Source organism: Oreochromis aureus, linkage group 12 (genome assembly GCF_013358895.1).
Source record: "Oreochromis aureus strain Israel breed Guangdong linkage group 12, ZZ_aureus, whole genome shotgun sequence".
In the NCBI taxonomy this organism is placed as follows: Eukaryota; Metazoa; Chordata; class Actinopteri; order Cichliformes; family Cichlidae; genus Oreochromis; species Oreochromis aureus.
In genome coordinates this window covers 38817225-38830396 of record NC_052953.1, presented here as the reverse complement: position 1 = coordinate 38830396, position 13172 = coordinate 38817225, and the positions used below count along the sequence as shown (strand labels likewise).

General features: G+C 42.3%; 1 protein-coding gene across 1 annotated transcript; it reads left to right on the top strand.

Moving 5' to 3' along the window:
• Positions 1–8639: 8639 nt before the first annotated feature.
• Positions 8640–12509, top strand: ccn1l2 (cellular communication network factor 1, like 2). The gene is made up of 5 exons (XM_031749804.2): positions 8640–8957; positions 9094–9307; positions 10580–10927; positions 11113–11315; positions 11410–12509. Exons 1-5 carry the CDS (start codon positions 8889–8891, stop codon positions 11704–11706), a joined length of 1131 nt encoding a protein of 376 aa, XP_031605664.1. The 5' UTR covers positions 8640–8888; the 3' UTR covers positions 11707–12509.
• Positions 12510–13172: the final 663 nt, after the last annotated feature.

Here is a 13172-nt window from a genome sequence, read left to right as displayed (position 1 = left end):
TGAACAACCCAGGAACCAGCAAGACTCAAGTGTGCCATGAACTGAAAACTGCTGGAACACTATGTCACATTCACATACATAGTGAAGCAAAATTTCCAGTGCCATGGACTGAGAGGGTGCCGACCAAAAGAGTAGTCCCTACACCAAAATCAGCACCTACAAACTAGTCTAAAATTTTCATCTGCCCACATGGACAAGCCAAATACCTTCTAGGGAAAAAGTTGTATGATCAGACAAGACAAAGATTGAGCTGTTTGGCCATAATAACAAGAGGTATGTTTGCAGGAATAAAGGTGAGAACACTGTATCATCAGTCAAGGATGGTGGTGATAGCATAATGCTGTGGGGCTGTTTTGCTGCCAATGGTACTGGTACATTGCACAGTGGATGGAATAATATAATAATAGGAAAATACACCAGGATTTTTTTCGGTTATATGAACATAACGTGCAGCGGGAGTGATAATAATGCCCATGGATTTTTAGCATTGTTTATCCTTTGTGGGTATTGTTCATGAGGGACCTACGATAGCACTCGGTCCTACACCATGGCTGTAACAGTCACTGCTGAAGGAGCTGCTCAGGGCCTCGATAGTCTCATGCAGGGCGTGAGAGGTGTTGTCCCTAACGTACATTATCTTGGCTAACATCTTCCTCTAACCCACCTACTCTATGTGGTTTAGGATACTGGTCAGGACAGAGCTACTACTCTATTTAACTTTTTCCTTTCCCTTTCCGATTTTATACACACATATATATATATATATATATATATATATATATATATATATATATATATATATATATATATATATATATATATATATATATATATATATATATATATATATATATATATATATATATATATATATATATATATATATATATATATATCTACAGTGGCTTGCAAAAGTATTCGCCCCTTGAACTTTTCCACATTTTGTCACATTACAGCCACAAACATGAATCAATTTTATTGGAATTCCACGTGAAAGACCAATACAAAGTGGTGCACACGTGAGAAGTGGAACGAAAATCATACATGATTCCAAACATTTTTACAAATAAATAACTGAAAAGTGGGTGTGCGTAATTATTCAGCCCCTGAGTCAATACTTTGTAGAACCACCTTTTGCTGCAATTACAGCTGCCAGTCTTTTAGGGTATGTCTCTACCAGCTTTGCACATCTACAGACTGAAATACTTGCCCATTCTTCTTTGCAAAACAGCTCCACAACTGCCCTGTGACGGCCTCAGAGGTTGTCTAAGAGAATATTGGGAGCAACAACACCACGAAGTCCAAAGAACACACCAGACAGGTCAGGGATAAAGTTATTGAGAAATTTAAAGCAGGCTTAGGCTACAAAAAGATTTCCCAAGCCTTGAACATCCCACGGAGCACTGTTCAAGCCATCATTCAGAAGGGGAAGGAGTATGGCACAACTGTAAACCTACCAAGACAAGGCCGTCCACCTAAACTCACAGGCCGAACAAGAAGAGTGCAGATCAGAAATGCAGCCAAGAGGCCCATGGTGACTCTGGACGAGCTGCAGAGATCTACAGCTCAGGTGGGGGAATCTGTCCATAGGACAACTATTAGTCGTGCACTGCACAAAGCTGGCCTTTATGGAAGAGTGGCAAGAAGAAAGCCATTGTTAACAGAAAACCATAAGAAGTCCCGTTTGCAGTTTGCCACAAGCCATGTGGGGGACACAGCGAACATGTGGAAGAAGGTGCTCTGGTCAGATGAGACCAAAATGGAACTTTTTGGCCAAAATGCAAAACGCTATGTGTGGCGGAAAACTAACACTGCACATCACTCTGAACACACCATTCCCACTGTCAAATATGGTGGTGGCAGCATCATGCTCTGGGGTGCTTCTCTTCAGCAGGGACAGGGAAGCTGGTCAGAGTTGATGGGAAGATGGATGGAGCCAAATACAGGGCAATCTTGGAAGAAAACCTCTTGGAGTCTGCAAAAGACTTGAGACTGGGGCGGAGGTTCACCTTCCAGCAGGACAACGACCCTAAACATAAAGCCAGGGCAACAATGGAACGGTTTAAAACAAAACATATCCATGTGTTAGAATGGCCCAGTCAAAGTCCAGATCTAAATCCAATCGAGAATCTGTGGCAAGATCTGAAAACTGCTGTTCACAAACGCTGTCCATCTAATCTGACTGAGCTGGAGCTGTTTTGCAAAGAAGAATGGGCAAGGATTTCAGTCTGTAGATGTGCAAAGCTGGTAGAGACATACCCTAAAAGACTGGCAGCTGTAATTGCAGCAAAAGGTGGTTCTACAAAGTATTGACTCAGGGGGCTGAATAATTACGCACACCCCACTTTTCAGTTATTTATTTGTAAAAAATGTTTGGAATCATGTATGATTTTCGTTCCACTTCTCACGTGTGCACCACTTTGTATTGGTCTTTCATGTGGAAGTTCAATAAAATTGATTCATGTTTGTGGCTGTAATGTGACAAAATGTGGAAAAGTTCATGGGGGCCGAATACTTTTGCAAGCCACTGTATATATATGTATAAATATATATAAATGAATATATATATAAAAACTCTCTCTCACCCCTGCAGATGGTCCTTATCCTTCAAGCTCGGGTCCTCTGCCAGAGGCGTGGGAGCTTGAGGGTCTTGCACTGGGAATTTTTTACTATTCCTTGGACTGCACTCTTCTGGACAGAGGTCTCCAATGTTGTTCCTGGGATCTGCTGGAGCCACTCACCTAGCTTGGGGGTCACTGCACCCAGTGCTCCAATTACCGCCAGGACCACTGTTACCTTCACCCTCCACATCTTCTCGAGCTCCTCTCTGAGTCCTTGGTACATCTCCAGCTGGTCATGTTCCTTCTTCCTGATGTCACTGTTATTCAGTATCGCTATGTCTACACACAGTGGTCGTCTTCCTGTGCTTGTCTACCGCTACTATGTCCGATTGGTTAGCCACCACCATTTTGTCAATCTGTATCTGGAAGTCCCACAGAAACTTAGCTCGGTCATTCTCGACCATGTCTACCATTTTGACCTCAGGACTTCCAGGCCATACTCAGCACAGATGTTTCTGTATACTATGCCGGCCACTTGATTATGGTCCATGTATGTCCTGCCTGGTAGCTTCTTGCATCCTGCCCCCAAACCCCAGCCTCTATGGCTCTTGTACTTAGAGCTTGTTCCTGTGCTGCCATGATTAGTGCCTCTAATCTTCTACATCTTCCTGATGTACTCATGGATTTTCGTTGTCTCATCCTGGACTGTGGAACTGACTCCATGCATGGTCAGGAGCTTCCTGGTTTTGATGTCAGTGGCCAGCTTATTATACCAGCAGGGTATCTGACAGGCACAGCAGGGCGTAGGTGTTGATAGCCCCGATCTTGTTCCCACTGTTCAGCTGACTCCTCAGGACTTGCCTGACCCTCTGCAGGTACTTTGTGACTGGACTGTTAATCTGGGATACATTGGCATTTCCTGGGCACTTTGCCGGTGAACCAACACACTTTTGGGCCGATGGCGGCCTGAATGGCTGCTGTACACCAGCCGTACAAGGACTGTTAAAATGTTAAAAATCCCCTACCTTTGCTGTTTGCTCATGCTATTTGAAGAAAACATTTAGTCTGGAAGAAGTGATGAAAAGATGAGAGACAACAATTAAAACTGAGACAAAACTGAGACAAAACAATAAGAAATTAAAACTATGTTTTTTGTGACAGGCTGCTAATAACAAATTATCTTATAAAGAAAGTGTTTGGTTTTTTTTGCCAAGCTGTTTGCTATGCGTAGATTAAACACTGGTTGATGCCTTGCTTTTTTGCAAATTCTGTTCAGTATTAAGTGGTTGCACAGTACTGTATATATGACAAAAGTTAAGGAACCATTGTTCTGTTATTTTATTTTTATTAATTAATTTGTTTTTATATTGTGAAGTTCAGGTTATTACCTGCATAATGAACCTGATCAGTAGGTTTAAATGTGTCGATACCATGAATGCAGTAAAAAAAAAGCAATTCCCTCTGGGCTTATTTGTTACTGGTGATCCTCTTTATGATTTGATGCATTGATACAATAAGAGGCACTCATTTTTGCCCCTTTTATATAACTTAATAAAAAGGTAAGTTACTTCATTTAAAGACACCGGAGACTACACATATAGCCCACAGAGAAGCTGTTGAGTCACAGCACCCAGGGAAACTAATTGATTAAATCCACTTGCTGCATTCTCCATGCACTATGAGGAAGGGGTGTGACCATCAGGAGCTGCAGCACACCTGCTCATGTCAGACGCACAATGGCTAGGTTATTGCTAGTGCTCTGTGCTCCCAGCTGTCATCACTGCTATTAGATGCTGAGGAGGAATGTGCAGACCACAGCTTCCCTCTGTCCTGGTTCCTGGGCAGCTGCCAGCTGAACCATGACTGTCTTTTGTATACAGCTGCAGGACAGCCACACCTGCAGACACCACATGCAGGACTAGCCCATGTTTATCATTAACTTTTATTCAGTTACTTTACTGTTCATTTCCTGTTTTATCAAACACTGTTAGATGAACAGTTTAACTTCTATTAAATCATGATCCGGCAGCTTCTAAATCCTGTAGACTGTAATAAATAAATGTAAAAAAAAAAATTAAGGAGGTAAAAATTAAGAAATCATATATAAATTGCCCGAAATAATAATGTGTCCATTGGGGTTTTCTTGGCACTATACTATATAATACATATAGTACTTCAGTACCATAAAACCATACACCAGTTCATGAAACTTAGTAAATGCCAACCTATTGTACAATTTATAGGGCAGAATAAACTGCTACAAATGTGAGATCGGGATGAAGATCCCAATCCCAATTCCAAAAGTTAGCCCCTTCTTGGCTTTCTCAACAAAACAGCTAGTGGGTTTTTCTTCAGGCTTTAGGACTGAAGTTCTTTCAGCTGCTCCCTCATGGTTCACCACATCAGATGGCTGTGTGGATTTTCTTTCTATTTAACTCTGACTCGTCATTCTGATGCAACCCCCAGGGGATTTGTGTCTCATCTCAGTTTTGAAACAGGAACCTTTTACATGTTGGGCAAATATTGTTGTGTAAGCCACAACACTATGGAACCACTTCACTTAGGCTTTTGGATTAATGACAAAAATATGTTTCATATGTTTTGAATTGCAAGATTATATTGATAAGACAGTCACCAGACATAAAATGCTAGCTGTAGGTAATAAAGAAATTTGACATTGGTCACACAACTTTGTTCCACCACTAAACTTCTGTGTTTCACTTAATGACCATCAATGTCTCAGACATTGTCTCTAGTCTCCTTCAGCCACTTACTAGTTACCACATGTTGAAGGAAAGTGTAAAATTCATGTGTGCTCTTTTCTTAGCATTTTCATGTTGTAGCACAAAATGTGAACGGTTACGTTCGCCAAGACACCTGAAAAAAAGGAGTGGGAACAACAGTGAAAACCCATTTTCAGGAATCATTGTAAATATTCTATTTAATGGTGAAGTTATGTGGCATAAAAAGGAGAAACTTTAAAAAAAAAAGTGTAAGACAGAGGTCACCACCTGAAGTCCAGCACCCTGAGGCTGAGGCTTTTATGTGTGGGTTTTTTAAAAATATTTTTTGGTTGATATTCTGTCATGCTCAATTAAAATGAAATTATCAGAAAACTGAGACCATATATATATCACCCCTCACCAGGTGAGAGGGGCATAGTTTTCATATATATAAATTCTATCTAATCCACTCACTGCTGTGGGTCCTGTCTGGGTTCCTGTTGTGTCTTTCTTCTTTCTCTGTGGTCGACACAGAAGTAACAGTACCTCCACCCGTATCCTGCAAATACTTCCTGTTTGCTTCGAAATTGTGATCCCGACTCTTTCTGTGCCATTTTTTGGTTGCCAGATTTCCAGGAAGTCTCACATTGAAAGAATCTAAAAATGACAGCTGTCTGAAGGAAACACTGGACATGGATTCATTCGTGCTGCCTTGTTAGAATCATGCGGGAAAACTGACTTGTTGGAGGAGCTGATAGGAAGTTTAGGCTGGTGGTTGGTGTCAGATATTGAACTGAGAAAACAAACAAATCCCTGATGACTCCTGACCTCCATGTGGTCTGGAAAAGTTTGTCTGGCTGACAAACAATGGTTGGCACACAGTCAGGGCAGCAGGCTGCCAAACTGGCAACCTCTCCACCCTCAACTCCTCCTGCTCCTGCATCAGTGTCCGATGCACATTGTGGCCAGTGCACACATCCTGGCTTTGTGGGCCAGGAATGCCAAAAATCCAGACTACTGCTCACCTCCCTGCTGCTGCCCAGCAAGGTGCTTTCCCCCCTCCTCTTTCCCATTGCTGCTCATCGTTCCAGTGGTTTTACAAGCCAGCTGGCCAAGCTGTCTGGGTGGCTGCTTGCATAAGTCGGGACACTGTGTTTGACTTGATGTTGCACACAGTAACATGACTGCTTCAGTCTGAAGCTGCAATGCTTGCTGTTAGGACGAGAGCTGAAGGCCACAGGCTGGCTCACTGCAGCATGCTCAGATTTGATGAAGTTCTCAGGGTAGGCTATGGGAGGCTTGGGTGAGTCTTCAAATCACGTCTGAATGTGAAATCTTTGACACCTTGAAGTGTGGAAATGTCTTGGTCATTTTGGTAAACAGAATTACAAGATAAGTAAAGCAGTAAAATATATTTGCATGTATAAATATAATATAGGAGCTGCAATTGGCTGTGCTCATGGAATTGTTAAGTTTAAGAATGTAAGCATTCTCCAAAGATGACATAAACTTCATAGGAATGTGAGTATTAGCAGATGGATAAGTAATAACTGCCAGCAAGCAACTGCACTGAGAGACAATTCATGGCTGTTTCATGTGGATGTGATCAGGCTGGGTCACAGTTCAGGTGTCTGGCACCAGGGTCAAAACTGGTCCTGAGACACCTGGATCTCCTTCCTGAGAGCAGGAGTGAAAATAGTCCTCTGCAGGAATGAAAAGAGTCTTTGTGGATGTTTCATCAGCCTTTCTTCTCCATGTTAAATATTGCAAGTAGACCGGGTCTAATGATGCTCAGCGAGCTTTACACGCTGGGAGTGATAGATGTGTTATGTCTCATTCACCCATTCATCCATGTTCTATGTCTCAGGACTGAATTAGAGTTCTGTGGGGAACCCTTGTAGAGCCTAGAACGCAACCTACAAAAGTGGCTGATGTTGCTCACATTTATGCTCTTGTGTGGTCAATTACAATGTGGTGCCTACAAATAGAAAAAAATAAAATGCTGGGACATTTTTCTTCTTTCGTTCCCACTGTGGTCATTTTTTTTTTTTTTTTCATTTTGGGAAGCAAACATTATGGTCCTTCGTGTTTTTCCACTTTTTTGTACGTTCCTTCATGCCCATTCTGATCATGTCAGCAATCTCCATCCAGGAATCTGATCATATTGATACTATGATTATTCTTTGTGTTCAGGTAATGATTGTTTTTCTCTCACTGATAAATTAAAAAAACAACAACACTGTAGCTATAAATGCACGACACAAATCAATAAAACAGCCTAATCACAATAGTTGTGGGCTCTTTCAAAGATTTAAAGTTTTTGTTATAGCATTCCTTTTTAGCTGCTTCTTCTTTTGTCCTCCACGTGTCGAGTTTCCTCAAATTTCGTAAGGACACACACTGCACACCCTGCCAAGATATGCATAAGCTATTTGAGAATTGTGTTATCCTTGTCATGTTTTTTGTAGACGTGCTTTTGTCAAAGGCTCCTAGTAACAAAGCATAGATACAATTTTAAAATGTCTGTTATGTGTAGACACAACACCGGTTCATCCCTTGAGTTAAGTGTCTTTGTAAGGCTTGAAAGATTCATAGCTCAGTGTTAAGTGGCTTCACAAACTAAACCGTGAGGTGCAAAATGTAAAGAGTTAAGGGGACGATCATGGACTTTTGCACAGTGCGCTTTTAAGGAACAGGCCAGAGACCTTCAGCAGCCTTATCGAAAGCCAAATTAAGTTTCCCATGTTTCTTGACAGCCTAGGCCAACTTAATGCGAAGACTTTCCTGCTCTCCAGCAAAACACTCTTTACGTGCCACCACGGTGACAATGGGAATGCAGAGTTTTTCCTGCCAATCATGGGAACATGAGGATAAGCCTGTGTTTCCTGGAATGCTGCCCATTAGGAAAGAGACTGAGGGAACACAGGATGTTCTGAGCACATTGTCCTTCAGTGTAGAAGAGAGCTGTTTACAGGGAGTTTCTCCATTCTCACAGTTAATCATTCTGAGCCTCTCCGAGCGGGATTCCCTCCTTAAGTTTTCCATTACACCTGTCCAACCACTGGCTTCTTTTTTTCATGTGCTAAGTATATCCTCTGCTGTTTCCTTTATAGCGTGTTCATGCATAGAAAACTAAAGATTTTTACACACACTGAAAAATACAAGCAGTTTAACCAGGATTTAGTAGCTCTTGTAAACCAGGGTTTTCTTGGTGACACCTTTAATGACACCTTGACTCATCCATAATTACGCTGTGACGTTAACACATCTGTAAGTGTTTCACACCTCCTCCTCCTCTCTCTGGACACTCTGCTGAGAGGTGCGGCAATGATGTCACAGGGCAGGGGCATGTGTGTCTATAAGTGCAGAGAGAAACCTCTGACTGAAGTAGAGCTGAGCCACGCTTAGACCAAGACGCTGCTGGAGAGCAAAGAGGCACAGGCAGATTTACCTCTGGGTGCCCACACTCACCTCTGGATACTTTTCATCCTGGAGCTGCAAAAAATAACTTCTTTCCACTTGGGAATCTGGATGTGAAAGCCTACTTCTCCATTTCTTTGGGGCTGGAATTTTTTGTTTGCTTGCTTTATTTGCTGAGATCAGGATGCTTTGTCCTGTTGCTTTGCAGCAGATCTTCTTCACCCTGTTTATGCTGGGCAGAGCTGCAGTAATGGTGAGTTTCTGTGGCTTTAAATGCTTTTTCTTTCTATGATTTTCCATACGGTTATTTTAGATAACATTTTGATTACCATTTAAAAAAATAAATAAATAAAAATCAGTCTGAGCTGACCCTTGACCCTGGTTTTTAGGTAGACAGTGCATGCCCAGCCGAGTGTTCCTGTCCCCCCTCGCCTCCGCTGTGCCTGCCCGGCGTCAGTCATGTAACTGACGACTGTGGCTGCTGCAAAGTTTGTGCTCGGCAGTTTAATGAGGACTGCAGCGCGACAGAACCTTGTGATCATATCAAGGGGCTGCACTGCCATCTGGGGGCTGGAGGAAACCCAGAGAGAGGACTGTGTCAAGGTGAGCAAGCAGTTTATTGAAAGCTCACAGCTTCAAATCATTAAAGGAATAATTATTCTGATGTTGGAACAACAGCTACAAACAAAAACACAACTCCTGTACCAAGAATTAGATCAATGGTTCCAGTGTATAAATATATGATGTGTGTACTTACAGCAAGGGTAGATGCACACTGTTGAAATTACAGGGCAACTAACCAACAAACACTCTGCAGATGCATTTTAGAGGAACTCTGGACACTCTTATGTAATGACTTTAATTTCTCTGTAGGAGCTGCTTAAGGTCTAGCTTAAAAATAAATAAATTAAAAAGCAGGAATGCAAACATTTATTTATAATAAAAGGTGCTATGAATCTGTTCTGTTGGATGAGTACAAGGGAACATTAAAATGTTTAAAAAGCATGAAATCTCCCTTTTAGGAAATCCATTTGATTTCTTAGTGTATTTTTCTAGAGTATGATGTCTTAGCTGAAGGGCCAATATTAGGCTCACTTACAGGTTAGTCAGGTTAACTTTACTAGATAATGTTTACATGTTTATTTAATATTATTTTTTGCAATACATTGCTTCAGCACCTCTTTTGACCTCCAGTCAGAAACGTTTTGTTTTAGCTCGTCCTCCATAAGAAACCTTTTCGTTGGCTGCTGAGCTGGCCTGGTGTGAAAAAAGTAAAAGAAGGTTGAGCAGATTTGACAGATTTTACGAGTACGGCCATAGTTGTTTGTGTAATTCCAGGGATCTTGACCGTTTATTCTTCACACATGTACATTCAGGGAAACAAAAAGTCAGTTTGGTTCGCACTAAAGCATAAAAAGTGACACAGCAGCACAGTAACCCACAGCCACTGCTTGATTATTGGTTGATTGTTAGCATCAAAGCTGCAGACGTGATAACACTAACAGTTTTCCTGCTGTGAAGCTGCTGCCACTCACAAAGCAACACACTGAGTCTTCAGCTAGAAAAGTGGCTTTAGCATGGAAATGAAAATGGTGCACTGCAAGGTAGCTGACTGTATCTAGATTTAATTTGAGAGGATGGCCTCAACACATGTTACATAGATAAACAACAGAAGGAAAGCCTGGAAAAGCCAAAATGGTAGTTCATCAGCATTATTTTCTGCGAGCTAGACGTGAAAAGCTACATAACATACTATGTGAGAGGTAAAAAAACAAAATCGCAGCATACAGACTCATTATGTTTTTGCTGCATCCGTCCATGAAGTTCAAAAGTGTCAGCTCACAGCTCAGTTTCCTGTTTTCTATGTATTGTCAGCTGAAGCTCATGGCTTACCCTGTGCATTCAATGGGCGAGTGTACCAGCATGGTGAGGACTTCCAGCCCGTTTGCCAGCACCAGTGCACCTGCATGAATGGTGTGGTGGGCTGCATGCCCCTTTGTCCCTACCAAGTGCCCCTGCCTCGGTGGCGATGCTCAAAGCCCCGGCTGGCACAGCCCGAGGGTGGCTGCTGTGAAGAATGGGTGTGTGATGATGACAACAGCATCAGCGAGGAGCTGAGTGAGCCAACAGAGAGCCAGCTCCACCCAAACCACATCAGTCCTTTGCTGCCAATCCAGCAGCAGAATCACCTCCCAGCTGCCAGCGGACCAGATACATTCAGAGGTAACGTTGAAAATACTGTAAATTTGAGAATAGTCCATCATTAGAGCAACACTCTCAAATAATTTAATGACTATATTGATGTAAAATATTCACAAAACCCTCAAGAATTTCAAGAAGTCACTCACAAGGTAACTAATTGTCTGCTGGGATCCATGACTTCATTGGTGTGTTGTGCTCTCACACAGAGATCGCATCGTTCCCCCTCTCTGAGGCATTACGTGAGCCCCAGTGTTTCCCACAGACCACTCAGTGGACCCAGTGCTCTGCCACATGTGGGATGGGCATTTCAAGTCGTGTGACCAATAACAACCCAGACTGTCAGCTAGTCAGAGAAACTAGGCTCTGCCAGATCCAGCACTGTGACCTGCAGCTTCCCAAAACTATGAAGGTAGTGTATATTCAAATGGAGATGGACGTAGAATACAGATAGGAACATCTGAGAATTGTTATTTAACTGTGGCTCTGTCTCTGTCATCCTGAAGTGGAAGAAATGTCAGCGAACCTTCCGCCCACATGAGCCAGTCAGCATCACCTTTGGTGGATGCTCTACAGCTCAGCGATATCGCCCTCGTACCTGTGGGACTTGCACTGACGGCCGCTGCTGCGCCCCGTCTCTCTCTCGCACCGTGCAGCTCCGCTTCCACTGCCCCAGTGGAGACATCCTCTACAATGTACTGTGGATCCAGCGCTGCAGCTGCAGTACAAGCTGTGGTAAACACACCTATCACTCCAGCACTTCCGTCAGCCTCTACAATGACATCCACACTTTCAGAGACTGAGGCTGACATATCAGCAGACTCTGCACCTCCCCCTCGCTAAACTCACTGCCTCAATGTCTGTCCGCTGGGTGGGAAAGCAGTCCACTCGCTAGCACTTTAAGCTTGCTGCCATGATGATGTCAGTTTGTCCACGCTACAGGCGGTGCCTCTCCAGTGTCCTATGCAGTCTCGAGGACGACACAAAACAGTGTGTCTGCTATGCCACAGTGTAGGCCAAGAGCTTTAACTGAAATTTTAATTTATTTTCAACTTTGTGTTCTTTTCCACAGAGGGTGACACAACAATTTGTCAAACATAAAGAAGGCTTTATATCAGGCATATTAACAGGAAGTAATGGTTATCAAAGATATGCATTTTTGTTCTTCACCACATTTTAAATTGTTGAGGAGCAGTGACATTGATTGTTGGTTCGCATGGATTGTGCTTTGTATGTTACAGTCCACCTGTTTCCGGTGCAAGTACTGATGGTGAAATGTGTGAGATGTGTCTGTTTTACAGTGACAGACTTTCAGAAAGGAGTTTGCAGACTGTGCTTATTATGCTACTATGGTATATTGACTAAAATCCTACAGGCTATACAGACTTCACTCTTAGTTGTGGAGTGAGAATATTCGAGGATCACTTCATTTTTCGAGGTGTGATACCATTGTGTTTTTTAACATGTGTCTATCACTGTGTACATATAATAAATACATGTTTGTTTCAGAGGGATTCTTAAAGCTTCATATTTGACACGTGTCACTTGTGTATTGGAAGTTTATGGTTGTAAACTCCCGTATGTCAAATAAAAACTTAACCTGCAATGTGTCTTTTCTGCTAAACAAAAGTTTGAGGTGATGTTATGCTGGGTGAAGGTTCAACAGCATAAAAGAAAGCAATATGCATGAAAATGTTTCTAATTATTCCATTAGTGTTGTGAAAAATGCAATGTGGTCAAGTAAGCAAACATTTCCAAGCTAAGGTTAAAGGTTATTCTGCAAATTTCAACCATTCTTCATCTCTCGTGGCTTTGCGGGATTCCCAGTTGAAAATAATGATAAATATGTATATGTACATTACTTCCCACCTCACCGGAAGTCCTTATACAAGGTTCTAGTTGACTCTTCGGCACAAACATTGCAGTGGACTACCACATTCCTCACCTGGCCTACGCCTTTTTCTGAGAGGAGAGAGGAACATGGTGACTTATTGACTGCTATCATCAGAACTACTGGTGAGCTCGATCTTGGTCACTCACTCAATCTACAAACATTCTGTCTCAGAGTAGCTCTGTAAAACTAGCTTGTGCATTTATTTCTTCTAGGCTGGACTACTGTAATGTTATTTTCACGTTCTTCTAAAAGCTTCCTTCTGTTGATCCAAAGTGCAGCGGTGAGTACTGACACAGACAAGAAAGAGACACCATATGTCTCCCATATCGACGTCTCTTCACTGGCTCCATGTAAAATCCAGAATAGAATTTAAAG

Bases quoted from the DNA above. Each gene is read 5' to 3' on its own strand.
- ccn1l2 (XM_031749804.2), top strand. From the start codon at position 8,889: ATGCTTTGTCCTGTTGCTTTGCAGCAGATCTTCTTCACCCTGTTTATG. The intron at 9,308-10,579 runs GTGAGCAAGCAG...ATGTATTGTCAG, and splicing joins AGAGAGAGGACTGTGTCAAG to CTGAAGCTCATGGCTTACCC. The intron at 11,316-11,409 runs GTAGTGTATATT...GTCATCCTGAAG, and splicing joins AGCTTCCCAAAACTATGAAG to TGGAAGAAATGTCAGCGAAC.